The sequence below is a fragment of the Miscanthus floridulus genome, chromosome 18 (assembly GCF_019320115.1).
Source record: "Miscanthus floridulus cultivar M001 chromosome 18, ASM1932011v1, whole genome shotgun sequence".
NCBI classification, from domain to species: domain Eukaryota; kingdom Viridiplantae; phylum Streptophyta; class Magnoliopsida; order Poales; family Poaceae; genus Miscanthus; species Miscanthus floridulus.
In genome coordinates this window covers 6049765-6075695 of record NC_089597.1, presented here as the reverse complement: position 1 = coordinate 6075695, position 25931 = coordinate 6049765, and the positions used below count along the sequence as shown (strand labels likewise).

The 25931-nt window shown below is 42.3% G+C and overlaps 1 protein-coding gene, 1 non-coding gene and 1 pseudogene across 2 annotated transcripts; all 3 read left to right on the top strand.

Moving 5' to 3' along the window:
• Window positions 1–4914: 4914 nt before the first annotated feature.
• On the top strand, window positions 4915–6486 carry LOC136523205 (uncharacterized; annotated as a pseudogene).
• A 6321-nt stretch (window positions 6487–12807) lies between these two features.
• Window positions 12808–25632, top strand: LOC136523204 (uncharacterized). Its single transcript, XM_066516969.1, has 2 exons — window positions 12808–14182; window positions 25445–25632. Exons 1-2 carry the CDS (start codon window positions 12808–12810, stop codon window positions 25630–25632), a joined length of 1563 nt encoding a protein of 520 aa, XP_066373066.1.
• On the top strand, window positions 21131–21237 carry LOC136524937 (small nucleolar RNA R71). The gene has a single exon (XR_010776283.1). It is a non-coding gene; the product is annotated as a small nucleolar RNA R71 (small nucleolar RNA).
• Window positions 25633–25931: the final 299 nt, after the last annotated feature.

Here is a 25931-nt window from a genome sequence, read left to right as displayed (position 1 = left end):
AGCGAGACCAGACATGAAATACTCTATATAGGAATTTGGTCTTCCGCTTATTGGGCTCTGGTGCCCTGTGCCGCTGTGTCTTGCCAGCCTCACCGGCGATGGGCTGCAGCCTGAAGGCCGGCTGGCCGGGCCGGGGAGGCCCTCGTGCCGGTGCACCTTGCCTGATCGGCGATGGGCCTTTGTGGGATTCGGGCGGCCTGCCTGGCTGCTTTTTTTCAATTAGCGGTGGGTTGAGGTTGAGGTCCATCCCAATCTGCGGCACTCGAGAGGCTCCGTGCCGTCGACAATTTTTTCCGGGAATCATTCCGTCCGACCGTCCGCCGACCAGCGCGAGGATGGAACGGGCAGCCCACCCAAAAGCGCGATGACGCGGCCCATACTAATTAAACGGCCTGCCACCGCACGAAGGAGCCATGGCCCACAGTATGAGAGAGCGTGCCGTGTGCCGCGTGCCGCCGTGCCGCGTGCGTCTCCAGTCTCCATGGTACGAGAGAGAGAATGGACGTGGGCAGATCAGTAGCTTTCTTTTCTTTTTCATTGCTTTTGGTTCTTTTTTTTGTTTTATTTTCTTGCTTCCATTCTTTTTATTTCTCTTTTATTTTTTTTGTTTTCTATGGTCTTTTATTCTTATCTTCAATTTCTTTATATTTTTTGTATTTTTATTATTTATTTATTTATTTACTTTATTCTTATTTTTTATATTCCTATTTTTATTTCTTTTTGTTTTCTTGCTTATGTTTCTTTCTTTAATTTACTCTAATGAATTTTTTATTTTTAATTTTCAAGATTGTTTTTATTTCCTATGTTATATGAGATACATGCCATGTTTGTGTAGTATATGTGTCAAGTTTCTTTTTAATTTTAATTTTCCCTTCCCTCTTATTTAGTTTGGTTTAATTATCATTTTGTTCATTTTTATTTTTGTAAATATTGCATTTGTGAATCTCCCATGTATATTGTTTATTGTTTATATATTATGATGTTTTTCTGTTAAGATTATAGTATTATACGCATGGCATGTTCTAGATATATTTTGTGTATTCATATAGTATCATAGAATGTTCTATGACATATTTTTTTATTGTTCATACTACCCATAGGATGTTTTATGGTGTATTTTGTGTTATTCGCATAGTATCCATGGGATGTTTCATGATATATTATTGACTTTACATATTACGTTGGTATACATAATATATATTTATGGTATTTGTCGTGTATTTTATTTCTCCTTTTTCTTCTTCTTTATTTTACTATAATTATATTAATTATTTTTTATTTTCATGTTTTGCTTTTTTATTTTCGATATTCCATGATGTACATGTGATGTTCGTGTAGTATATATGTGATGTTCTATGATCCATTTAGGAATGTTCACGTTATATAAATGGGGTATTCGCGTAGTATACATGTGATGTTCGTATAGTATAAATGTGATGTTCTATGATTTGTTTTTGGATGTTTATGTAGTATAAATGGGATGTTCCATGATTAGCTTCAAGTATTCATATATTACTTGTGAGATGTTATGTGGTATAATTTATGTTGTTGAAGTAGCATCGATGTGATGTTCTTTTTATTTTTCTCTATTAAATGTATTTTTTATTATTTTTGATTTTGTTATGATGTTGACGTAGTATATATGTGATGTTCTATGGCGCATTTCGGGATGTCCATTTAATATAAATGGGATGTTCCACGACTATCTTTCAGTATTCATGTTGTACCCGTGAGATGTTCTGTGGTATATTTTAGTTTGTTCAATTAGTATCCATGTGTATATTTTTGTTTCCTCTGGTGTTTTGTTTAATCTTTTATTAATTTATTTTCTATTTAAGTTATTTATTTATTTATAGGATATATATTCATAGCATCTATTATTTATGTTTCATTTCCCTTTTCTACTCTTCTTTATTTCACTATATGTTAATTATTTCATTTTTTTAATTTTTTATTTTCTATATTCCATGGTATACGTCTGATTTTTTACGTATATATGTGATGTTCTATGATGTATTTTAGGATGCTCGCGTAGTATAATTTTGTTTTATGATTTATTTTTCTATTTCATTTATTTCACTTTTGATTATGATATTTTTTATATTTTATTTCCTTTATATTCCATGAGTTGTTCTATGTTATATTAGATAATTAGAATGTATCCACTAATTGGTGTAGTGATGGGGAATGTCTTTCTCGATCTAAAGGTCTCGGTTCGATCTCTCCTGCCCACTATTTTTTCTCCTATTTCCTGTGCTCATATTTTTCTTATTCCTGATTGCATTCACGCGTGAACACCTGGGCCGAACTGATTGCATTCACGCGTTAACAACTGGGCCGAACGTGCGGACGCGGGAGTGGGAACATGAGCTGGGCTGGAGCCTGCGGGGCGGGCTATATGTGACGAAAGCGCACGCCCACGCAGGCGGGAACACAAGCTGGGCCGGAAGCGCGCTTGGCAGGCCATACGCTCTGGCTACGCGAACTGGGCCGGAAGCGCGAGCGAGGCAGGAAAGCTCCCCCGTGGTCGGCGCGGTCCTAGGCGCCACCTAGGTCTTTTTTTTTTACACCTCTCATCCAGAAACAACTATAGCATCTGTTTGTATACAAACACACACCTACACCACACACATGCACACCTCACTCACACCACTTGTACACAACCAGACCTACAACTATACACAGATATGAAGACGCGTCCTTTGAGAGATCACCAGAGACAACAAATCTCTGTAGGCGATGGGTACGTCGCAATCTCTTGTGGCTCCACGCGTTTGAGACGCTACAGCTGAAATATTAGTATGGGAATAAATCCCGGTGAGAACACCAGTGCCGAACCACCTGGGATTCAAACGCTGGCGGGCAGCGTGCACACCGGCAACGTATGCCAACCGAGCTAGAGCTCGTTCTCAGCGCCACCCAGGTCGGACGCTAGCACGACCCCAATTTTTTGGTTCGACCGGTCGGCAAGAAGTCAAAGCCCCCGCCAAAGTCCATTTTTCCTCTCTCATCTTTTGCGAAAGTCTGATTTTCCTCACTGAACTCAAAAACTAGACACAGGCCCTCCCTCATCTATCAAATCCGTGCACGTGACCCCATAGCTGGTATGCACGCCGGTTTTCACACTGCTGGCGCCACGTCAGATTTGGGCCCACGCTGACTCAGCCCAAGGCTAAATTAAAAAGAGGTGGCCGGTCGCCTAAGATTCGGTTGTCTGTGACAAAAAAAATCCCCCCAAATCAGAACCCTAGCTCGCGCGGCACGGCGGACATCGCGACACCGATTGTGGAGGCATCGGATGTCGAAGCAGAGGCTTGCGCGATGGCATACGGCTACAGCTTCGGACTCCATGCATGTGCACCGCTATCAATTTGGGTTTCATCTAACACTGGGTCAGATCGACTCCACGTGGTGACCGCGGTAAGCGCTAAGCCACACATGTATCCCTGTAGGTTTTAGTTGTTTTTGTTTCGAAATGGTCAATTCTCTTGGAGTTTGTTTAATTTAACTAGTAATTGGTACATCTACCTTGATTATAGCTTATGCTTTAGGGTGTTCGTCATATTTTAAGGCCAACAGGCACCTTTATGTTGCACTTGTAGTCATATTTTAAGCACTGATGTTCTTTATTGGACCTATTTTATAAGCACTAAACCTCGCAGCGTGTATGTTTTTCATGTAGGCTTCAGGTGCTTAGCAATGGATGTTTGCTGACTTCCTCCCTGTTCGGTTTCATTATAATGGGGAGTTCATGAGGAATAGCAATGAACTGTTTTATGTTGGAGGTACTCAAGCTATGTCTTATATAGACTGAGACAAGTTGTCACTGCCTGAAGTTGTTGGTCATCTCCATGACCATTGCAATGTCAAAGAAGGCACAATGTTGCAATGGCTATTTCTAGGGAGAGACATGAGTACATGCCTAAGAGCTTTGGTTGATGACAGGCAGTGGCGGATCCAGGATTTGAACTCAGGGTATGCCGTCCAAAATTTTTCATATATAATTTGGTAAAACCATTTCTCAATTTGGTAATAATTATAAAATTAAACATAATTTGATATACATACACTAAATTACATAAGTATGAAACTGAAAGACATAAATTTTAATATAAATAGTTCAAACATCATATTAGCAGTCTCAAATATAAACATAAAAGACAGTATGTAAGAGACTTATGATACTACTTATTTGACTTTTTAAACTGTTTTCTAAGGGATGTGAATGTTTCGATTATATTATCTTTATTCACTTAAAAATGCCTCTTAACAAATTCTGAATTTTGCTTTCACTAAATCATTGTAGAAAATACCTTATCAACAATTGCCGTTGCCTAGCAATATCAATAGGCGTTATGTTTTTACATAAAATAAAAGAGAAGAGACAAAAGCTGAGATGGAATACCTTGGTAGCTAGCAGTCGAGATCTATGCCTAGCACGTTAGTCGCGCACGCACAACAGCCGACCAGCAACAACAAAGTAGCTGGGGCGGATCCTCAATCTGACCATCTTAATCATGATTAGTGGTGACGTCGTGTCCTCGTAGCCTCGCTTGAGCGCGTGTACGGCTTCGTTGATCGGAGACGGCAGCGATCTGAGACCCAGTGGCATTGGATCAATGGACTCCTACCATAAAGTCCCGTCGTGTGGGGTCCTTCCAAGTGACGTCGTGTGGCCGTAGGCTGGCCCGTAGCTGGTATAGGCCGTGTCACTGGGTGAGGTCGTGGGCCTCGAAAGTGAAAAGGCCTCACGCCGCACGACGCAGCCTCAGTTAGTTATTTTGCAAGTTTTTCTGTTTACTACAAATAAATATACATGTATATATACTCTATACATGCTAGAACTGCAGGGTATGCCAGTGCATACCTGGCATACCCTGTAGATCCTCCCATGATGACAGGGTGTGCCAGTACATGTCTGACTGCATTGTTGAAGGTGGTGTTGTAGATGTGTATGCTAAAAATCATGAGCAGGATGCAACAGCTAAAGCAAGTGACTATGAGGAAGAGATGGAAGATAATCCAGAGGATGATGAGATAGAAGACGAAGATCTGCAACCTTTGACTTTTTGGAAAAGTGAAAGCAAAGAAGAAGTAGAGAAGCATGTTGCCCTTGTCAGACAATTTTACAGTAGTCCAAATAAAGGGAAAGAACAAGCAAATACCATGCCAGGAGAGACAAATGGAGATGAGAAGTCTGACACTGACAGTGATTACATGCCTAGAGACTCATGTAGTTCAGGTGATGATGAAGAAGCAGCCCAGATATATAGGAAAGTTGGATTTCAAGAAGAAGATGAAGAGGGGTGAGGCAGCAAGCTTAGATGATGTCACATATGAGGGTGTTGCATCTAGGCCACAAACTAGACAAGAGGATGAGGATGATGGCAACTGCACTCCATATGTAGATAGTAGTGATGCTGCATCTGTTGATGAGTTAGGAGGTGTAGGGCAAGGTAGCATGTATCCAAGATTTAACAAGAAGAATCCTGTTGTCAAGTTTAAGTTGGGAATGAAGTTTAGTTCTAAGAAGCAATTCAAAAAGGCTATAATTAAACATGGCTTGGATGAGAGAAAAGGTTATTCGGTTTGCTAAGGATGATCCAAAGAGGGTGAGGGTCATATGTGACTGGAAAGGTTGTCCATGGGTATGTCTGTTGTCAAATACTTCTAGGTGTGATAGTTGGCAAATATCTACATTTACCAATAGTCACATGTGTCCACCTAGAAGAGACAACAAACTAGTCACTGTAACTATAATTGCTAGAAACTATGAGAAGTTTATTCTTGCCAACCCATGCTGGAAAATTGGGCATATGTTGCAGACAGTTCAAGAAAAAATGTTTGCCCATGTTTCTATGCCCAAGCCAAAAGAGAGCAAAAGCACTAGTGGTGAAGAAAGCTTTGGATGCAACTAAAGGGCAGTACTCTAGGCTGTATGACTACCAGATGGAGCTTCTCAGAAGCAACCCAGGAAGCACTGTTATTGTTCACAAGGAAGATAATGTAGATCCTCCTATTTTTAGAAGAATGTACATATGTCTCCATGCTTGCAAAGAAGGGTTCAAAGCTGGCTGCAGGAAGGTTGTTGGGTTAGATGGGTGTTTCTTCAAGGGAGCAACTAACGGTGAACTTCTTTGTGCTCTTGGGAGGGATGCTAACAACCAGATGTACCCTATTGCTTGGGCAGTTGTGGACAAGGAGAACAATGAAAATTGGGATTGGTTCTGTGATCTGCTCTTTAGGGATGTTGGTGTGCAAGGAGGAAAGGAATGGGTTTTCATCTCAGACCAGCAAAAGGTAACCTGATGTTTAACTTTTCTGATGTTACAATTTTAAACATGTGAAGGTAGATGTTTTACAATTTTTGCAACTCGTGCAGGAATTCTTAATGTTGTCAGCAAATGGGCACCAGAAGGTGAACATAGGAATTGTGCTAGACACATTTATGCAAACTGGAAGAAGGAGTTCTACAAGAAGGACTAGCAGAATTTTTTTGGAGATGTGATAAAGCACCTTGCCTTATGCTTTTCAACTTGGCAAGAACGAGGCTAGCAAGAGAAACCAGAGAAGGCGCACAAGCTATATTGAATACTCATCCCCAGCATTAGAGCAGAGCTTGGTTCAGGTTGGGCAAGATCGGCCACCTCTTTTTTAATTTAGCCTTGGGCTGAGTTAGCGTGGGCCCAAATCCGACGTGGCACCAGTAGTGCAAAAACCATCGTGCATACCAGCTATGGTGGTCACGTGCACGGATTTGATAGATGAGGGAGTGCCTGTGTTTGGTTTTTGAGTTCAGGGAGGAAAATCGGACTTTCGCAAAAGATGAGGAGGAAAAGTGGACTTTTTCCCATGTGATGTCTGTGCGCAGCGGCCCATGAGTTTTTCTTTTTTTTTTCCATTTATTATTTCTTTTTTCCTTTTCTTTTCTTTTTTTCTTTTTTTTCTCTGTGGTGTTTTATTTTAATTTTAATTTTCTTTATATTTTTAACTTTCTTTTTCTTTCTTTTTTATTTAATTCTTTTGTTTTCATGTTTTACTCTTTTAATTTCTATATTTTTATAAGATACATATGATGTTCGTGTAATATACATGTGATGTTCTATGGTGTATTTTGAATGTTCACATAGTATAATTGAGATGTTCCGTAATTATGTTTGAGTACTCATATAGTACTTGTGGATATTCTAGGATACATTTTAGGTTGTTTGAAATATTTTCCATGTGATGTTCTTTTTTGTTTTTTTCTCTATTACATGTTTTTATTTTTATTATTTTTGTTTTCCCATATATCTTGTTGTGATGTTCACATGATATACATCTGATGTATTATAATGTATTTTGTGATGTTCACATAGTATAAATGGGATGTTCCAAGATTATCTTTGAGAATTTGGGTAGTACTCGTGGGTGTTTTGTGTGTATATTTTAGGTTGTTCTAGTAGTATATATGTTTTTTATTATATTCTTTTTTATGCGTGGTTGCGTATTATTTTTTCCTTCCACCTATTCATATTTGATTATTTTTTTATTTTTATTTCATTCATTCTTTCGTATTTGTCACTTTATTTCCACTGTTACATGGTTTTCCCTTTATTTTCTTATTTGTTTTCTTTATTACGTAGGTTTTAGGGGGTGTTTGACAGAGCTCCACGGAACTCCAGATCCTAAAAAATAGCTCTGGTCCCAATTTTTTCAGCCAAACGCTCTAGCTCCGTGAACTCTAGATCTGCCAAAAACGTGGATCTAGCTTCTAGATCCACCAAATCTATGAAGCACCTCAAGGGGTGCTCTGAAAATTCTAATTTCGTGGAGTTAGTGAAAATTACTCAGCAACGTCAATGATTGGTGGAAAATGAACGGTTCGTGCTTCTTTCTTTTTTTTCTCCGATGCCTCGCTCACCCTGTCCCCACGCCCTCAGCGCGTGCTTGCCCAGCCGGACATGGCCGCCACCAGCCACGCCGGCCACGGCGACCCTAGCCCTACCTCGCCTCGCGCCGTACGCCCTGACCCTGGCCCCACCCTGCCTCGCGCTCAAGCGTCAAGCTCGCGTCGGCCTCAGGCACGGCCACGCCGCCCTTGCGTTGGCTGCAGCGGCCTTGGGCCCAGCCACGCCTGCCTCGCACATGGCCGCAGCGAGCCCCTCCCTAGGCCACGCCGCCCAGGTCTGGCCCCTCCCTCGCTCTGCCGCCTGCTGGAGGAAGGAGATGTTTTTTTTATTTTTAGCCCCTATTTATGTTTCAAAAATTACAAATGAGTCCATCTTAGAGTTGGAGCTCTACCAAACGGTTTGGTGGGAGCTCAGCTTGACTATAGAGCTGTTCCATGGTGGAGCACCTGCTCTGGAGCTGTGTTTTCAGAGCTGGAGTCCTGCCAAACAGGCCCTTACTCTTTTAATGCCTACATTTTCATGAGATACCCATATGATGTTCATCTAGTATATAAGTGATGTTCTACGATATGTTTTCGGATATTCACATAGTATAAGTGAGATGGTTTTTGATTATCTTTGAGTATTCACATAATTTATGAGATGTTATGTGATATATTTTAGACGGTTCAAATAATCCATGTGATGATTTTTTATTTTCCTTTATTATATGTTTTTTTATTATTTTTGTCTCCTCGTATGTCTTGTGTGATGTTCATGTAGTATACATATGATGTTCTGTGATTTATTTTGTGATGTTCACGTAGTATACACATAAGATGTTTTATAATGTATTTTGGGATGTTCAAGTACTATTGTTTCACAAATATAAATGGGATATTTCACAATTATCTTTGAATAGCCATGAGATCTTTTAAGGCATATTTTAAATTGTTTAAATAGTATCACCATGTGATGTTCTTTTATTTTTCCTTTATTATGTGGGGTTTTTTCTTTTATCTTATGCTTTGTTCAATCTTTTATTATTTTTTCTTTTTACGCTCTTTATTATTTATATATTTATGAACTTTCAAAGTTTTTGTTATTCATTTTTTCTATTTTTACAGATATTATGTTATTTATTTATTTATCTATTTCTATATATTTCATAACTTTTGCTGTTTTTTAGCCAATATTATAATACTATACCAATCGCATGAACATATAATTTGTTCTATTAGATCTGGAGTGTTGTTCTTCTGAACCGAGAACATTTTGATGGAACATTATTTTTTGAACCTAGAAAATACTCTTTGCTCAATAAAAGAAAATATTCTATTTTCATGTGATAAGTGTTCGTTAACAAAATTTTATCTAAGTATATCCATGTGGGGTCTTATTTCAAAGGGTTTATTGCAAAGAAACATGATGGTGTAATCAGAATTTAATTTGGATGCTTAGTTTAGCAGTTATAGTTTTTTTTAGTTTTATTAAAACTATGACATCAACAACATGCAAATTGGTACTTCATCCTACGGCTCACTTCGAGGGGTGGTCGCGCGTGGCTGCGTGCCACCCTGGTCGGCGCATATGAGGCCTCCCGTGCGGCCGCGAGAGAGTATAAGAGCCCTTCATTTGCCCATTTGATTCTTGGGCACTCGAGAGGCTTTGTGTAGATGAGAGAGCAAAAGTTTATCTATATCTTAGAGATATTTTACAGTGCCTACAAATAATGAGAGTTGTTCATTTGATAAGATCTAATGGTTTAAAATTTAGAGGAACCAATTAGGAGGAACTTAAAATGTAGACCCAACGTAAAAATAGTGTAGATGAGAGAGGCATCCCAACCACGGCGGGGCCACCACCTGGACATCGACGATGACGAGAGTAGAAGAAACAACAGGCACCATCCGGGGAAGGAAACATGACGAATAAACGACCGGTGTGGCGGCAGCGCCTTGATCTGGGACGCAGAGGGGCCGAGTGGGGGTTGTTTTCCATGCAGACCTGAAGGGCTCCCTGGCAGCATTGACGCCATGCACCATGGGCAACCACAAGGACAGGGGTTGCAACAGCAGTAGACACACCATGGAGGATGGAACACGACAAAAATGGGTGACAAGGCAAACACTGACAGTATAACACACCCAATTTGTTCTGGAGACCCCTGTGCAGTACTCCAATACGTCGACGACACTTTAATCGTACTAAAAGGTGACCTGCAGGGCATTAGCGCTCTGAAGGTTCTGTTAGATCAATTTGCTAGCCTGATAGGGCTGCATATTAACTATGGCAAGAGTACGGTTGTGCCAATCCATATGGCTGAAGATACAGTGCAAGCTAGTGTTCAGGAACTAGGCTGCAGAAGAGAAGGTTTCCCTCAAACTTATTTGGGCCTCCCACTTTCAGTAAACAAGTTGTCCATCTCAGCTTATACTCCGTATATTCAGAAAGCAGACAAGTATCTTGCTTCCTGGCAGGCGAGCCTCCTTAACACAATGGGTCGTGTGGTGCTTGTTAATTCAGTTCTAGACAGCCAACTCGTTTACTTCATGAGTTCTCTACCGCTGCCTGCATCAGTGATTCAGCAAATGGACAAACGACGCCGCGCCTTCATGTGGTCTGGGAAAACCGATGGGAAAGCCTCTCCATCAAAATTTTTGGTGGCACGGCCAAATGTGTGCACTACAAAAGACCTAGGAGGGCTGTGCATTAAGGATGTGGGCACACAAAACATTTGCTTGCTGCTGAAATTGGTTCATAGATTGCACTGCTCTGAAAATTCAGCATGGGCACAATGGGTAAGTGAAAGCCCTAATTTGGTTTTGGCTAATTGATAAAACCTATGGACTGATCTTTGATCTAAGTGTGTAGACAAGATAGGATGGTCCAAGACCAAGTGTTGGAGCTAGATGATGGTCATGGTTGTTGTCCCGAGGACTTCCAACCACTCTAGATGGTGCTCCGACCACTCTAGAGGTGTGCCGACCACTCTAGATGGTGGTCCGACCATTCTAGAGGTGTGCCGACCACTCCAGATGTGTGCCGACCACTCTAGATGGTACTCCGACCACTCCAGAGGTGTACCGACCACTCTATAGGTGTGCCGACCACTCTAGTTGGTTCTCTGACCACTCTAGAGGCAACCAAAGGAGATGATCAAGTGCTCTAACTTGGAAAAGAAAAAAGAGAAAAACAAAAATCATGGTGATCAAGGCAAAAGTATCAAATAGTTTTTGTTTTGGCACTCAAGACATCATAAAGGGTGTGAGTGTATTTAGGATCGATAGCCGTACTATGAAGAGGGAAAGTTATGGTAATTGTGATTATCAAGTGCCATTAGGTGAATTCATTCATGCATATGCATTAGGACCTAGTGTGCTAACTTAACACCCTTGAAAACACTTTGAGAAAATGCTAACACACATGCACAAAGGTGAGACACATTGTGTTTAGCACTTGGAAGCAAGGGTGAAGAGATTGGAGTTGAGAAAGCAGAAGAAAGGTAGGTCATGAGGTGACTGGACTCTGCGTCGGACGCGCCAAGTGAGTCCGGTACTCAACCCTAGCTTCGGCCAGCTCGGCAGAGGCGACCGGATGCTGGCCCTCGGCCGTGAACGGATGCACCTATGCCACTGTTGACTCGGATGGTTTCGGACGCGGTAGGTGGCAAGTCCGGTCAGTGCTGACTTGACACGTCCGGTCGACAAAACCTCGCTCGGAGAGCTCTCAGGAAACGATCGGACGCTGGGGCTCCGCGCGTCTAATCAGTTGATCATCGAGTCCAGTCAGAAAAACAGAAGCGTGCGAGTGGGAGTTAGCCATTAGAGATGAACGAGCGACGTTGAACGCAAGGGACATGTGGCGGTCATCCAGTGACCGAACGCTACTGTGTGCGTCCGGTCGCTGAGTCCGGTCATAGCGTTCGGTACCCCTTCGTCGCATAACGGCTAGTAAACTTGAGGGGTGTCTATTTAATAGTTTTGGCCGGCTCCTAGGGATCTCTCTTGGCATTTTGACATACTTGACATTCCTTTGAGCTGAGCATACTCCCTTTCACTCATCCCCTGGCTTGATAGTGTAAATCAAAGTGAGATTGAGTGATTCCAAGTGCATTTGCTTGAGTGATTGCATCTAGTGGCACTTGGAGATTGTTCTTGTTGTAGATTTCTTGTTTCTCTTGGTGGTTGCTGCCACCTAGATGGCTTGGAGCAGCGAAGGAGCTTTGGCACGAGTTGGTGATTGTTCGTGGCCATCTGCCGGTGATTTGTGCGAGTTCTTGACCTTCTCCCGGTGAAGAGTCAAAAGGTACTCTAGTAAATTGCTCGTGTCTTGAGTTACCCTCACTTGTGGGTAGGTTCTTGTGGCGCCCTTGTGTAGGGCTAGGCTTGTGTATACCTATTAGCCACCGAACCACCAAGTGAACAGTCGACACAACGGGGACTAGTGTGCCGACAAGCACATGAACCTTGGGAGAAAAATCTTGTGTCAATTGTGTATTGAAATTCTCCCGGTATTCACTTGGTATTTTTGGTGATCATCTCTTGCCACATGCGGTATACATCTCTACCTCTCCCTTGCATTACTTTTGTAGTAGAGGTATTTTGTGTAGTGTAGCCTTCTTGCTAGTTAGTTGAGTAGCTTGTTTAGCTTCTTGTTGGTTTGTAGCTAGCTCAACTAGAGTAAGAGTAGTGACATAGCCTTTGTGTGTGCTTAGAAATCATAATGTACTAGAATTGTTGGATAGGTGACTTACAACCTTTGTGTAGAGCTAGAGCAAAAAGCTTCGCTTTCTATTTAACTAACTAGTTGCTCTAGTGTTTTGTGGAAGTTTTTATTAGGCTATTCACTCCCCCTCTAGCCATTTGGACATTTCAAGTGGTATCGGAGCCATGGTCACTATTTGATTACGGCTTAATATCCTTCGGGGTCAAAGATGGCTCAAATTGTGTTCAACCATGTTGGGGGCAAACCACCGTTCTTAAATGGAATATCTCTTGACTATTGGAAGAGAAAGATGAAGATGTATTTGGGGTCAATCAATAAGAAGGTTTGGGATGAAACTAAAAATGACTTTGTGATTCTTGATCCCACCAATCCAACCCCAAGAGAGCAAGAGAATAAGCAATGCAACACTATGGCTCTAAACACCATCTACAATGCAATTGATTCAAAGGTGTTTGAGCAAATCAAAGATCTTGAGAGAGCAAGTGAAGTTTGGACAAGATTAGAAGAAATATATGAAGGCACACCGAAGGTCAAGAGTGCAAAGCTATACATCCTCAAGGACAAATTGACAAGCTTCATGATGAAGGATGATGAAAGCATTCCGGAGATGTTCTATAGGCTCCAAGTAATTGTGAATGATTTGAATAGCTTGGGTGAGAAGGTCAATGATGATGATGTCTCTCATCGGTTCTTAATGTGCATACCTCCATGGTTTGAAACATTGAGGTTGATCATCATAAGAGGAGGATTGAAGGATATAACCCCTAACCAAGTACTAGGTGATTTCATGACTCAAGAGACATACCGTGTGGAAAGGGAGGGGGTTGACCAAGAGGAAGACAAGAAGAAGAAAAGTATAGCTTTCAAGGCTGGCGCCTCATCCAAGAGCAAGGGTAAGTCAAAGAAAGAAGAATCAAGTGATGATGAGGAAGCTAGTGATATTGATGATGAAGCCTTGGCTCTCTTTGTGCGCAAGTTTGGTAAGTTCATGAAAAAAAAGGGCTATGGTGCAAGAAAGAGAAGAGATAATTACAAGAACAAAGACTATGTGAGAAGATGCTACAAGTGTAAGAGCAAGGATCACATTATAGCGGATTGTCCCTACAATAGTGACAATGATGATGATGAGAAGAAGGAAAAGAAAGATAAGAAGGAGAAGAAGATGATCTTCAAGAAGAAGAAGAAGGGTGGCTCTTATGTAGTCACATGGGATAGTGATGCTTCTTTGGATGATGATGATTCTAGTGATGATGAGAAGAAGACATCCAAGAAGAAGGCAATTGCAAGCATTGCTATCAACAATAAGTCTTCTCTCTTCGACACTCCATCGACAAGCTTCATAGCTAAGGCCACTAAGGTAAAATATGATGAGAGTAATGGTAGTGATAGTGAGAGTGATGATGATGATGATGAGGAACACTCAAAGGAAGACCTCATGGACATGCTAGAACAAGCTCACACTTGTTTTGAGACAAAGAGAAAGGAGTGCAAAGAATTGCGCAAGAAGCTTCAAACTCTTGAACAATCCTTTGATGAGTTCAATGCTACTCATGAGAGGCTAATAGAAGCCCATGAGAAGCTTGGTAAAGCTCACAAAAAGCTTGAAGAGGCTCACTCCTCTCTCCTTGAGCAAGACAAGAAGGAGGTTGTTGTAACATATGACGTAGGCTCAACTTGTGATCTACTTAATGAATCTTTCTTTGAGCCTATCATTGTTGCTCCCACTAACTCTTCATGTAGCACCTCCACTACTACTTCACCCTTGAGTAACGGTTTCACATGTGATGCCTCACTTATGGTAGAAAATGAGACCCTCAAGAAAGAGGTGAATGAGCTCACTCTCGCCTTAGGCAAGGCCTATGGTGGTGAAGACCGCTTGCTTATGTGCTTGGGTAGCCAAAGAGCATCTCTCAATAAAGAGGGATTGGGCTATACCCCAAGAAGGGCAAGGCGGTCTTTGCTTCTCACAAGACTAGTTTTGTGAGGGACAATGGTCGGTATTGCTATAGATGCAAGCAAGTTGGTCACAAAGAGCATGATTGCAAGAGCAAGAAATCACAAGCTAATGTATCATCAATCAAGTTTGATTCTTGCTATTTGCTCACTAAGGGTACCAATGGTGTGAAGGCTAAGTTCATTGGTACATCCATGGTGGGCTCAAAGAAGAAAGCCATTTGAGTACCAAAGACCTTAGTAACTAACCTTCAAGGACCCAAGCAAGTTTAGGTACCTAAAAAGAATTGATCTTCTTTTGTAGGTAAATTATAAAGCCGGGGGAAGGCATTGGGTGCTTGATAGTGGATGCACTCAACATATGACCGAAGATGCAAGAATGTTCAACTCAATCAATTCAAGTGGCAATGATGGTTATGCTAGTATCATATTTGGTGACAATGGCAAAGGCAAGGTCAAGGGGCTTGGTAAGATTGCTATATCCAATGACATGAGCATATCCAATGTGTTGCTAGTAGAGGGCTTGAACTTCAACCTATTGTTGGTAGCACAACTTTGTGATCTTGTTTCAAGTGCACATTTGGAGTTGATGATATAGAGATCATAAGTATAGATGGTTCCAACTTGATATTCAAAGTATTTAGATATGAGAACCTCTACCTAGTTGACTTCAATGCTAGTGAAACTCAATTGTCAACATGTTTGTTCACCAAATCTAGCATGGGATTGGTTATGGCATAGAAGGCTTGGTCATGTTGGAATGAAGCAATTAAATAGATTAATTAAGCATGATCTAGTTATAGGCTTGAAAGATGTGAAGGACAAATTATGTAGCTCTTGTCAAGCCGGCAAACAAGTTGCAAACACCCATCCTAAGAAGAGCACAATGAGCACTAGTAAAGCATTTGATTTATTGCATATGGATTTATTTGGACCAACTACATACACTAGCATTGGTGGAAATAAGTATGGCTTTATGATAGTGGATGACTATACAAGATACACATGGGTCTTCTTTCTTGTTGACAAAAGTGAAGTGCATGATCTTGTTGACAATCAAAAGTGGTCAATGTTTATAATGGACTTCACCATCATGTCTCTTTCATCAAGATGGTTAGAAAACTTATTTGGATCATCTTATTTGGAGCCCGGACGAAGAAACAACAATTCAGGAGTGCTGGTCCAGTCGAATCCGGCCAGGTTGGTTTCCAAACTGGCCAAGGGCAAGTTCTTCAAATGCAAGATTGGACTACACCATTGTGTTTCCCTCGTCGAGCTGATCGAAAAATATATATGGTTCACCCCGTTGGGAGTCCGGACGAATTAATTGTGATTTTCAGAAGCCATTTTGCCCTGGACACACAACAGAACAACCGGCTAGGCCGGTTTGGCTGCTGTAGAACCAACTAGGCCGGTTCTAGAATTGGCTAGGCCGGCTTGCCCAGCCATAGGGCTGTGCAGCCCTTCAAAAACCGGCTAGGCCGGTTTGGGAACCGGCTAGGCCGGTTTGCGTGTGCAAGTCCGAACTAAACACTTTCCAAATTGATTTTTGGATGTGTTTTTGCATAGAAAACATGGAGATCACGATTTGGTGATGTTTTCTATTGGGATAAGACCACCCCTGATTTGGACATCACTCCATCACATACAATCCAAGGAGAGGAGGAGGTCTAGCATGGGTGTCCAATTCATCTTTTTCATGGTGAAGGCCTAGTCCAACTGAAGTTGGAGCCCATGTCGGGTTCTAGGACCAGACTATCATAATACTGGTCACACGGGTGCGTCCAGGCTCTGTTTTTTATGATCCACATATGGATGGAAAGATAATTAGATAAGGAATCCAATGCAAGTGGTCTCACATCAAAATCCCTTCGGAATCAACAGAAATCGTCAAAACAAGTTAGCGTCCAGAATCTGTCAGGGTGCTGCGACACCGTCTTTTGGTCCGTTGGACCGTGTATCGTGTTTGGGCCCATTAGGGGCGCGTCCAGGGGGGTGACACCCAAGACTCTATAATTTGCTGCCACAACTCTTGATAGGGTTTGGGTTTTGTTTAGTTCTTGATTTCCTCATGAAACAGACGTCATTTTGCTACAACTGTGCCGCCAAGGCCGCTTGCTGTGAACCAAGGCCCCTGTTCTTGATCTTGTTCTCCTATGGCGATTAGTCCTTTCGAATAAAGACTTGAACTCCATCTTGTTATCATAAGCCTCATATTTATTAGCAATTTCAGATTATGTTCATCCCGTTCTTGCCTGTGTTCTCGATTCGCTTGTAGGAAAGCCTTCTCGGCGAGGTCAATCGCGTTTGCTTGGTTGATAACCAACGGAGCAGTGGTGTAATGGTTGCGGGGGTCCAAATCAGTCTTGGTTCGAAGCCTAGATCGTGAACGTTGAGTCTCTACCAATCGACACTATCGTACCTATCAGAAGATCGGGCCTTGTCTACATCAAGTGGTATTAGAGACCTAGTTGCTCGTTAGGTATATCTATGTGTTTTTCTCTTTAGATTAAATCTGTTTATCTTTACCTAGAGTCCACAAAAAAAACACTACCACATATTCCCGATCCTACAGCCCCTTTTGCCATCGCAATATTTTTTAATTTTAGTTTGCTTTATTGAATGGTCATCCCTTTGCGTCGTTGTGTTCATTGGTTTATCCAAGTCAGAGTCTAGTTTTTCTCGAATTTGTTCCTCTCAGTTTGGTGTTGAGTTGGTCCTGTATACACATATTAGATTGGTTTCTTGTTTGATAGTTAGTCAAGAAAGTACAAATGCGTTGTGCCATCTTGCTAAAAAAAGAAAAGAAAAATTTAGTTGTATGTGAGCAGACAAGAAATAGGAAAATTTGCATAATTCCTTATCTAATAGATATCAAGTCCAATTTGGTTTCTTCCTTAGCATGTACGTTGGACTTTGGAGAGCTACTTTTGGAAGCACATATCATGCTGCTTTTTGATATCCTAGAACTTGAGTCTTGCATCATATTAGAGAGAAATTAAACTCTAATTGCATTGTACCACTGGATATATTTGAAGGTTGTATTGCAGCACTTATCTGGTTAAAAAATCAATCAAAGGCAGAAAAAGGCAAACAGGTGCAAAAACCAAAAGAAGGAAAAAAGACCGCACCTTAAAAAAGAGAGAGAGAGAAAAATAAAGAAGGAAAGAAAAAGAAAGTGAAAAAAAGAGTTCAGAAGTGCTTGCATCCTTTTGAGTCCTTGTGCTGAGTTGTATTGTATTGCTTGCTTGAACTAGGTCTAGGACGAGTTTAGGCCAGCAACATAGACTAGCTTGGGACTACTTTTCAATCTTGTAATTTTTGAATTAAATTATTGCTATTCCTTGCTACTATATTGTGCCTGTCCAAGCTCCACTTTCTTCTAACCAAGTACAGGTTCGCCTTGCAACTGTTACACTCAAGCTACAACGGTATCACAATCACCGATCAATTGCATCGCCTGTTGCTTTGGTAAGAACACTTGTAAGACCGTGGCAAGACGCTTGAGAGTTGAGTGCCTTGCTTTTCCTTGTCCACAACCTAAGTAGTTGGTAGGGATAATACTATTTATGTTGTCTTCTCCTTTCTACTAACCTTTTGCAGGAGAAGGAGGATGAATTCCCAGCAGGGAGGCCACCATGGTAGCCGCCTTTGCGAAGGATTGGGCGCCAAGATGAATGTCTTCTTCTGGAGCCATCGTTGCTGTCATCCAATGGAGGAGACGATCTACTTCAGTCGAGGATGACTTCAATTCAAGAAAGGGAGGACGACAAGGACATCACTCCATCACATACAATCCAAGGAGAGGAGGAGTTCCATCATGGGCGTCCAATTCATCTTTTTCATGGTGGAGGCCTAGTCCAACTGAAGTTGGAGCCCATCTCGGGTTCCAGGACCAGTCTATCATAAAACTGGTCACACGGGTGCATCTGCGCTCTATTTTTGACGATCCACATATGGATGGAAAGCTAATTAGATAAGAAAGCTAATGCAAGTGGTCTCATGTCAAAAGCCCATAGGAATCAATAGAAATTGTCAAAACAAGTCAGTGTCCAGAACCTACCAAGGTGCTGCGACACCGTCTTTTGGTCCGTTGGACCGTGTATCGTGTTTGGGCCCATTAATGACGCGTCCAGGGGGGTGATGCCCAAGACTCTATAATAAGCTGTCGTAGCTCTTGTTAGGGTTTTTGTTTTGTTTAGTTCTTGATTTTCTCATGAAACATACATCGTTTTGCTACAATTGTGTCGCCAAGGCCGCTTGCTGTGAACCAGGGCCCCTGTTCTTGATCTTGTTCACCTGTGGCGATTAGTCCTTTCGAATAACGACTTGAACTCCTTCTCGTTATCATAAGCCTCATATTTATTTGCAATTTTGGATTGCGTTCATCCCATTCTTGCTTGTGTTCTCGATTCGCTTGCAGGAAAGCCTTCTTAGCGAGGTCAATCGTGTTCGCTTGGTTGATAACCAACGGAGCAGTGGTGTAACGGTTGCGGGGGTCCAAATTAGCCTTGGTTCGAAGCCTAGTTCATGAACGTCGAGTCTCCACCAATCGATGCTATCATACCTATTGGAAGATCGAGCCTTGTCTACATCAACCCCCTCTATATATACGAGAGGATCATGGCCAATTGAAGGATCCAACACTCAATCGTCAAAAAATACATCTACTACCTAGTTTTACCCTTTTCCAACCCTCCTGCAGTTCGTTGCATCTCTCTGTGAGATTCATCGGCATTCTAGGTGGCCTTGCTGGTCCTAGAACAACCCTAGGTGTGCTCCTCCCCGACGGGTCCTCCCGAGAGACGTTCCCAGGCTTTGCGGCGTTGGACAAGCTCTAGATCGACCTAACCATTCTCTAGATCAGTTTAGTCGTTCATGGAGTTGTTTGCTGCGTGTTTTAGGTTGTGTGCAACCTAAGGCAAGCTAGCCCTTGCTGGTGTGTGGCTTAGATCACAATCTAACGTCAACACACTTTTTGGCGACTCTGTTGGGGAAGAGATCAAATAAAGAGACCAAGATGCCTAAAAATCAAGACAAGAACGGAGGTAATCTCACCGAAAGTCAAACTTCTGTTCTTTGCCATTGATGTTGAAGCAGATTTCTCTAGCTCCAACATCAATTTGTGCTTGTGCGGTGCTGAGGAATGGTCGCCCAAGGATGAGGGGCGATTCCTTCGTTGTTTCCATGTCCAGCACCACAAAGTCGATTGGGACAAAGTAACCCTAGATTTTCACCGAAATATCTTCGGCAATCCCTGCTGGCTAGCTGACCATAGAATCGGCCAGCTGGAGCATTATCGGTGTTGGCACAAGGTGGGTGAAGTTCAACTTGTCGAAGACGATCTTGGGCACAATGCTTATGCTTGCCCCAAGGTCGCACAAGGCATGATCAAATTGTTGGCTGCCAATTGAACATGTGATAGTGGGGCACCCAAGGCCCTTCTTCTTCTCAGGTAGACTATTGAGTATAGCAGCGCTACACTCTTCCGTCAGCTTGACGACCTCCATGGATGGCAAAGGTCGTTTGTTGTTGATGATGTCTTTGATGTACTTTGCATAGGAAGGTACATGTAAGACATCCATTAGTGGGACACTTACATGGATCTTCTCTATCATCTCAACAAAACGAGCAAATTGCTCGTCCATGGCCTGCTTCCTCTTTCTTGTGGGAAACGGCAAGTAGCTTGTATCAGCAAAGTCTTGTGGTACTGTTTCCTCATCTTCCCCTTGATCTTTTTGTGTTTTTGTTGGTGGTGAAGGTCCGTCCTCCTGTTGCCCTTGTGCTTTTCCTATTTTATGATTAGGGTTTGGTGGATCACGAGTGGACTTACCACCCCTCGTGGTCACCGCATTAATTTTTTAAGGAAATTCTCGGGTTGCCCTGGGTTCTTCCCTTCATTATTAACATGAATAGCAACAACAATTTGAGCTAATTTTGTTTCTATCATTTTGTTAAAGGTCAATTGATTTTTAACAAAGCAAGATAAACCTTCTATTTTAAAGTTAATATTTTCTAGCATTTTGTCATTATAAGTTAGCTTTTTAGTAAGATTTTCATTTATTTTAGCTTGGCCTAGGACCAAGTCTTTCAAGGAAGGATGATTCGAATTGTAATTTGAGTTAAAGTTTGAATTACCTCCTTGTGGGCAGGACTGATTGTTCCACCCGTTATTGTTACCTTGTCGGAACCCGTTGTTGATGTACGATGCTTCTTTGTTGGTTTTGGGGCAGTTGTTCCTCGAATGTCCAACCTCACCACAGACTTCGCAAGTCATTTGCGAGTCCGTGGCCTTAACGGTGCTCTTCATGGCTTCCTTTTTAGTGGCACGCTCGTCAAGTCTTTTCAATAACAAATCCATTTTTACGGCAAGCATATCCGCCTCCTTCACGGTATGCATGACTTTTTGTTGTTTTTGTTCCTCTCCCCAGCTTTGGTTTGCCACCATTTTCTCGATGAGTGCTATGGCATCAGCGATAGTTAGGGAAAGAAATGCTCCTCCAGCAGCGGCATCTATGTGCCCCTTCGACATGGGTGTGAGCCCCTCGTAGAAGTTCTGAAGCACGAGCCAATTCTCCATTCCATGATGCGGGCATGCCTAGATGTAATCCTGCAGCCTCTCCCATGCCTCGGGGATGGATTCAAGTGAAGATTGCTGGAAGTTTGAAATTTTCCCTCTCAGGGCATTGGTTTTGCCCATGGGGGAAAATTTAGCGAGGAACGCCGTGGAACATTTGTCCCACGTACTGATAGCTTCCTTCTCCTTGTAGAACCATTATTTCGCCTTCCCCGCAAGGGAGAAGGGAAACAGATGGAGCCTGATGCTAGCTTGTGCGACGTCTTTGATGACTATGGTGTCGCATAGCTCTAGGAAGTATTGCAAGTGAGCACTTGCATCCTCGCTTGGCAAGCCATAGAACTGGCTTGCCTGCACCATCGTAATGAGGCCAGTCTAGAGCTCAAAGTTTTTGGTGCCCGTGTTGACAGCGGGCCCAATGGGCACGTTGGCAACAGCAGGGGTGGAGTAGTCACGGAGTGACTTGGCCATGATGGTAGTAGCGGATGGTACAGGGGTGACTGGTTCAACTTCTAGTAGAGTAGCAGAAGAGGAAGCGGTACGAGACCAGCTCTTCCTTAGGAGTGCCTCTGGATTATCAGTGTAGTTGTTTGGCAGATCAAAACCACTCATACACTATCCTGTTTTCATCCACAACAGGAAGAAAACAAGCAGAATTAGAATGCATCAACTATGGCTACCATTACATGCATGTGATCATTGTTCATGTCCTACTTGATTCTTTAACCTATGCCCGCCCCGACAACGGCGCTAGAAATGTTTGTTGGCATTTCTTAGCGCAATCACCAAGTGAGGAGATTTTAAGTCCATCACCGGCAATGGCACCAGAAATGCCTGTTGGTATTTCTTAACACCATTACTAAGATTGAGTTAATCTTAGCAACGCCGCCAAGAAACACCAACTATGATTATTCTTAATGATTATAGAGAATATCCACAAGCGCACAGATCTATCATTGTAGCATTTCACCCGGAAGTATTCAGGGTATTGTTATTTATATTTTCCCAAAGGAGGGCAAGGTATAAGAGTCTAGCATGAGCATGAACAAGATTGCATACTTGCATAGTGAACCATAATTCATGATAGGGGTAAAAATGGTATATCAAGGATAATGGACACACATCTGGGCTAACCTCAAGGATAAAAGGAAAACAAACAATAAAAGAATATTCCTATGTGGAGCCGGCATGTTTTAATATAGCCATGCAAAGAACAAGTGATGATCATACAAATTATATGATTAGAGTTAGAACTAAGTTTAAGATGGACGGGGAGATCTCTGGGCACTGGTCTGCTAGCAAGCCAGGGAGACTTTAAGACTCCTACACAATATCTGGATGTGGGGGATTACAAGGGACGGACAGGGCTGTCACCACCTGCCGCCTACCCCTCAACCATGGGATACCGTTATATTCGAAGGTTCCCGTGTACCCGAGCACCACGCCCGTGTACAAAGAAACTACCCATATCCCCCCGGGACTCCGCCCTACGGATCGACAAGCAAGAATATGGGCAAACCCGAAGGAACGATGAACTGCCACCTCAACCCTAGCTCTACTTCTACTCATACAAATCATATGAATGATTAAACATAAAGTTGAACATGTTAAGATCATAACACATAAACTATATGCTAGTTTATATATCATGATTATAATAAGGCAACTATACTCTAGTTCTATAGAACAACTATATAAATGATATGAGAGCATGACTATGGAAGAAATTCTCTTTGTATTCATACCAAGTTCTTCTCTCTTTTCTTCTAAGGAGACAAGCTCTCCAAGTAGCTCTTGCTAGCTCCAAAGGCTACTACTAAGAACTAAAAGAGTACAAGATGTGGTGTGAGGTGCTTTGCTCCAAATGAGGTGCGTGTTGAAGGAGAGCTCCACCCATGCTTATATAGTGATAACATGGTCAGTTTGGCATAGATAAATTTGGAAACCAGCCAAAACCGCCATTCACTACAAGAAATATGAAGATCTATGACAATTTTTTTGTGATGATGAGTCAATTCGTCAATAAGTCATTCTGTTTTATGATGATTTTCAGGAGGAGAATGACTTTTTGACGAAAATAATGTGTTCGTCATTAAGACACAATAAAAATCGTCATAACCTAGAGAAGTAATTTGTTTATGATTATCTATGTTCCGTCATAACATGCTACCTTGCGGTCGTCATAAATTATTGACAATATTAGTTTGTTATAACTTTTTATTTACATATAATAAATGAGATATTTGGTCCCATTGCTAGTTGTATTTTAATGGGCTCTATATGTAATGCTATTTTCAGAAAATAAAAAACAAAAAATCATCTTCGTCTCACGTCATATGATATGAAAAAGGTAAAATACTTTTCCTAAGGTAGAGGTAAAAGATTAAGAAAATAAAAAAATTAAGACAATGGCAAGATTTGAACCTGAGATCCCATTATTAACATCCATGAGTCTAAACCACTAGGACATCAACATGTGATTGCTAACATTTGCAACTTAGTGGATATATAGATGTATTCTTTGCCATGTGAGGGTAGCCCTGGCCAACCAGATGGGCTCGTGTCCAAGCGGACTGCAACGGAGATTCGAACATGAATCAGTAGCCTTAGCCACTAGACTAGAGAAGTGTTCATGTCTATGCTAGTGTTTTTCTTTATTTATCTCTGACTCAATATTAATGAAGAATAAATATCCCGTTCTTCCATGGGGAGTCCGTGAGTCTTCGCACATGCGCCGGCGACTGCTCCCGATTGAACGTCTCCCGGCCGCCCAACGAATGCTCCTGTCGCCCCTCAGCTCCTCCTCCGCGCCTATGTGCTCCTCCTCCATGGCGAGCTCCTCCTTCTCCACATCTTCTCTGTGCTTCTGATTGGGAACCGGGCGCAACGGCACTCCGGTAGATCCATCCGCGATCGTCTGCCCCGACCCTGCTTGGCAGCTGGGCAGTGGGCGCTGCCAGGTGCGCGGCTGCTAGCCAGTGCCCACTACCCCTAGCATCTACATTGCTGCTCAGGTCCCAGCGCCCTTGCAGCCCCACCCCTACTGCACACAGCTCACGGGAGTCACGGTGAGTATCGATTTCTGATTTTTTGATTTTATCGTATGCAATCAATAAGAATAGTATTCATATTCATTCAAGATAATAATCATGTCAGCTTCTCGATAAATTCAACATACCATGTGCTAAGAAAATTTACCATGTGCTCAATCAGAATAATATTTATATTCACACATGATTTTAGAGCTGCATCTTGCTAATGTATATATACTTCAAGCTTAGTTTCTAAGTTATTTAAACATGCCTAGGACATTCAACGCTGTATCAAAGGGCAAGGATGTAAAATCCTCAGTCCTCGAACCCTTCCTATCCCCACCCGCGGGTAGGGTTTCCCACTCGCCGCCCTTCTCATCCCCACTCCGCACTCGCACCCCTCCCTCTCCGTCCCATCCCCCACGCCGCACTCGCCATCCTCTCCATAGCCGACGAGCCCACTATTCCGAATCTCGAGCTGACGACGTGCCCTGCTCCAACATCTGCAACGTCCTCCTTCACTCCACCTTTGAACACGATGCCTCCTGCACAGAAGTTGGCAGCAAGCAGACGGCAACCAGCAGGTAAAATAATCAGATTTCTTGGATCTTAGCATAGGGTTCTTGTCAGGGATTAGATAGTCTCTGCACGTAGGTGATGTAGAACTGCTATAGTCAAAATCTGAGGGTAGCCCTGTAGGCAAGCTGGGGTGGCCGCCCTAGCTACTGGCTACCGAGCCATAGGAGAAATCTCTCCTTTTCTCCCTCAAATCCATGACTGGTAGCGAGTCTTGATGCATATCTGAAGAAGCAGAGGCAACGGCGACTTCAGGTCTGCCAAGATCCTAGCTAGCAGCATGGTTAGGAACTTGACTTACATTGTCATTAGGTTGCTAATTACGTGTTTTTAAAGTTAAAAAGCTTGGTTCCTGTTATGTGGCAAGCTATTCTTTTTAGTAGTACCTTAGCAGAATGAATTCATCTATATATTAAGTCCTGGCAAGTGCTTTTCAAGTTTAGAGCCTGGTTCCAGTTCTACAGCAAATATTTTCTAGTATTGTAGTAATGTAGTTTGATCCTCAAAGAATTAGTTGATTTTCAGACCTTTTATCAGGCTCTGATGTTTTTTTGTTACCCGGCGTGTTCTTTTGCCTATGCAGTCCTTCCAGTGTGTAAAGGACTGACGTAGCTTCAAGCTGCATTTTCATTGATAGGCGCCATTACTAATAGGAAATATATCTTTGATGAGGCTATTGACATTGATCTGTTTTCCTACATTCACAGAGTCGCCAGCCACTAAATGTGAAAGAGTAAGGGCTGAAACGATCATGAGGAACAATCGTGTGTTTCAGTCCCTTGGTATTAATGCAACAAAGGACATTTTGAACAAGACCACTGTAGCTAAGAAGGCTGTGGCTCATGAAAACTCTGGTTCATTGTATGACCCTGGAGATAGTGATGACAGTGAATAGGGTGTAGTTGATAAGGTATTTGTTGAACTCAGGTTCTTTGTATGACTCTGGTTCAGTATGCAAAAAAGATTAATCTTGATTTCTGTTTTCTTGTGTTATGCATATGAGGTTATGCAGGTTTCATAGAATGTGCCTTGCGATACCATCGTTGCTAATGGAGGAGCAAGAGGTTCAAAGAGAGTGCGAGCGCCTGATGAGCAAGGGCAAAATCAACCTCCTAGAGTGACTAGGCAGAGGACAAAGGAACTGATTCGAAGCTAGGAAGGCGTCCATGCTGCAGCTACAACTATACGAGAAGA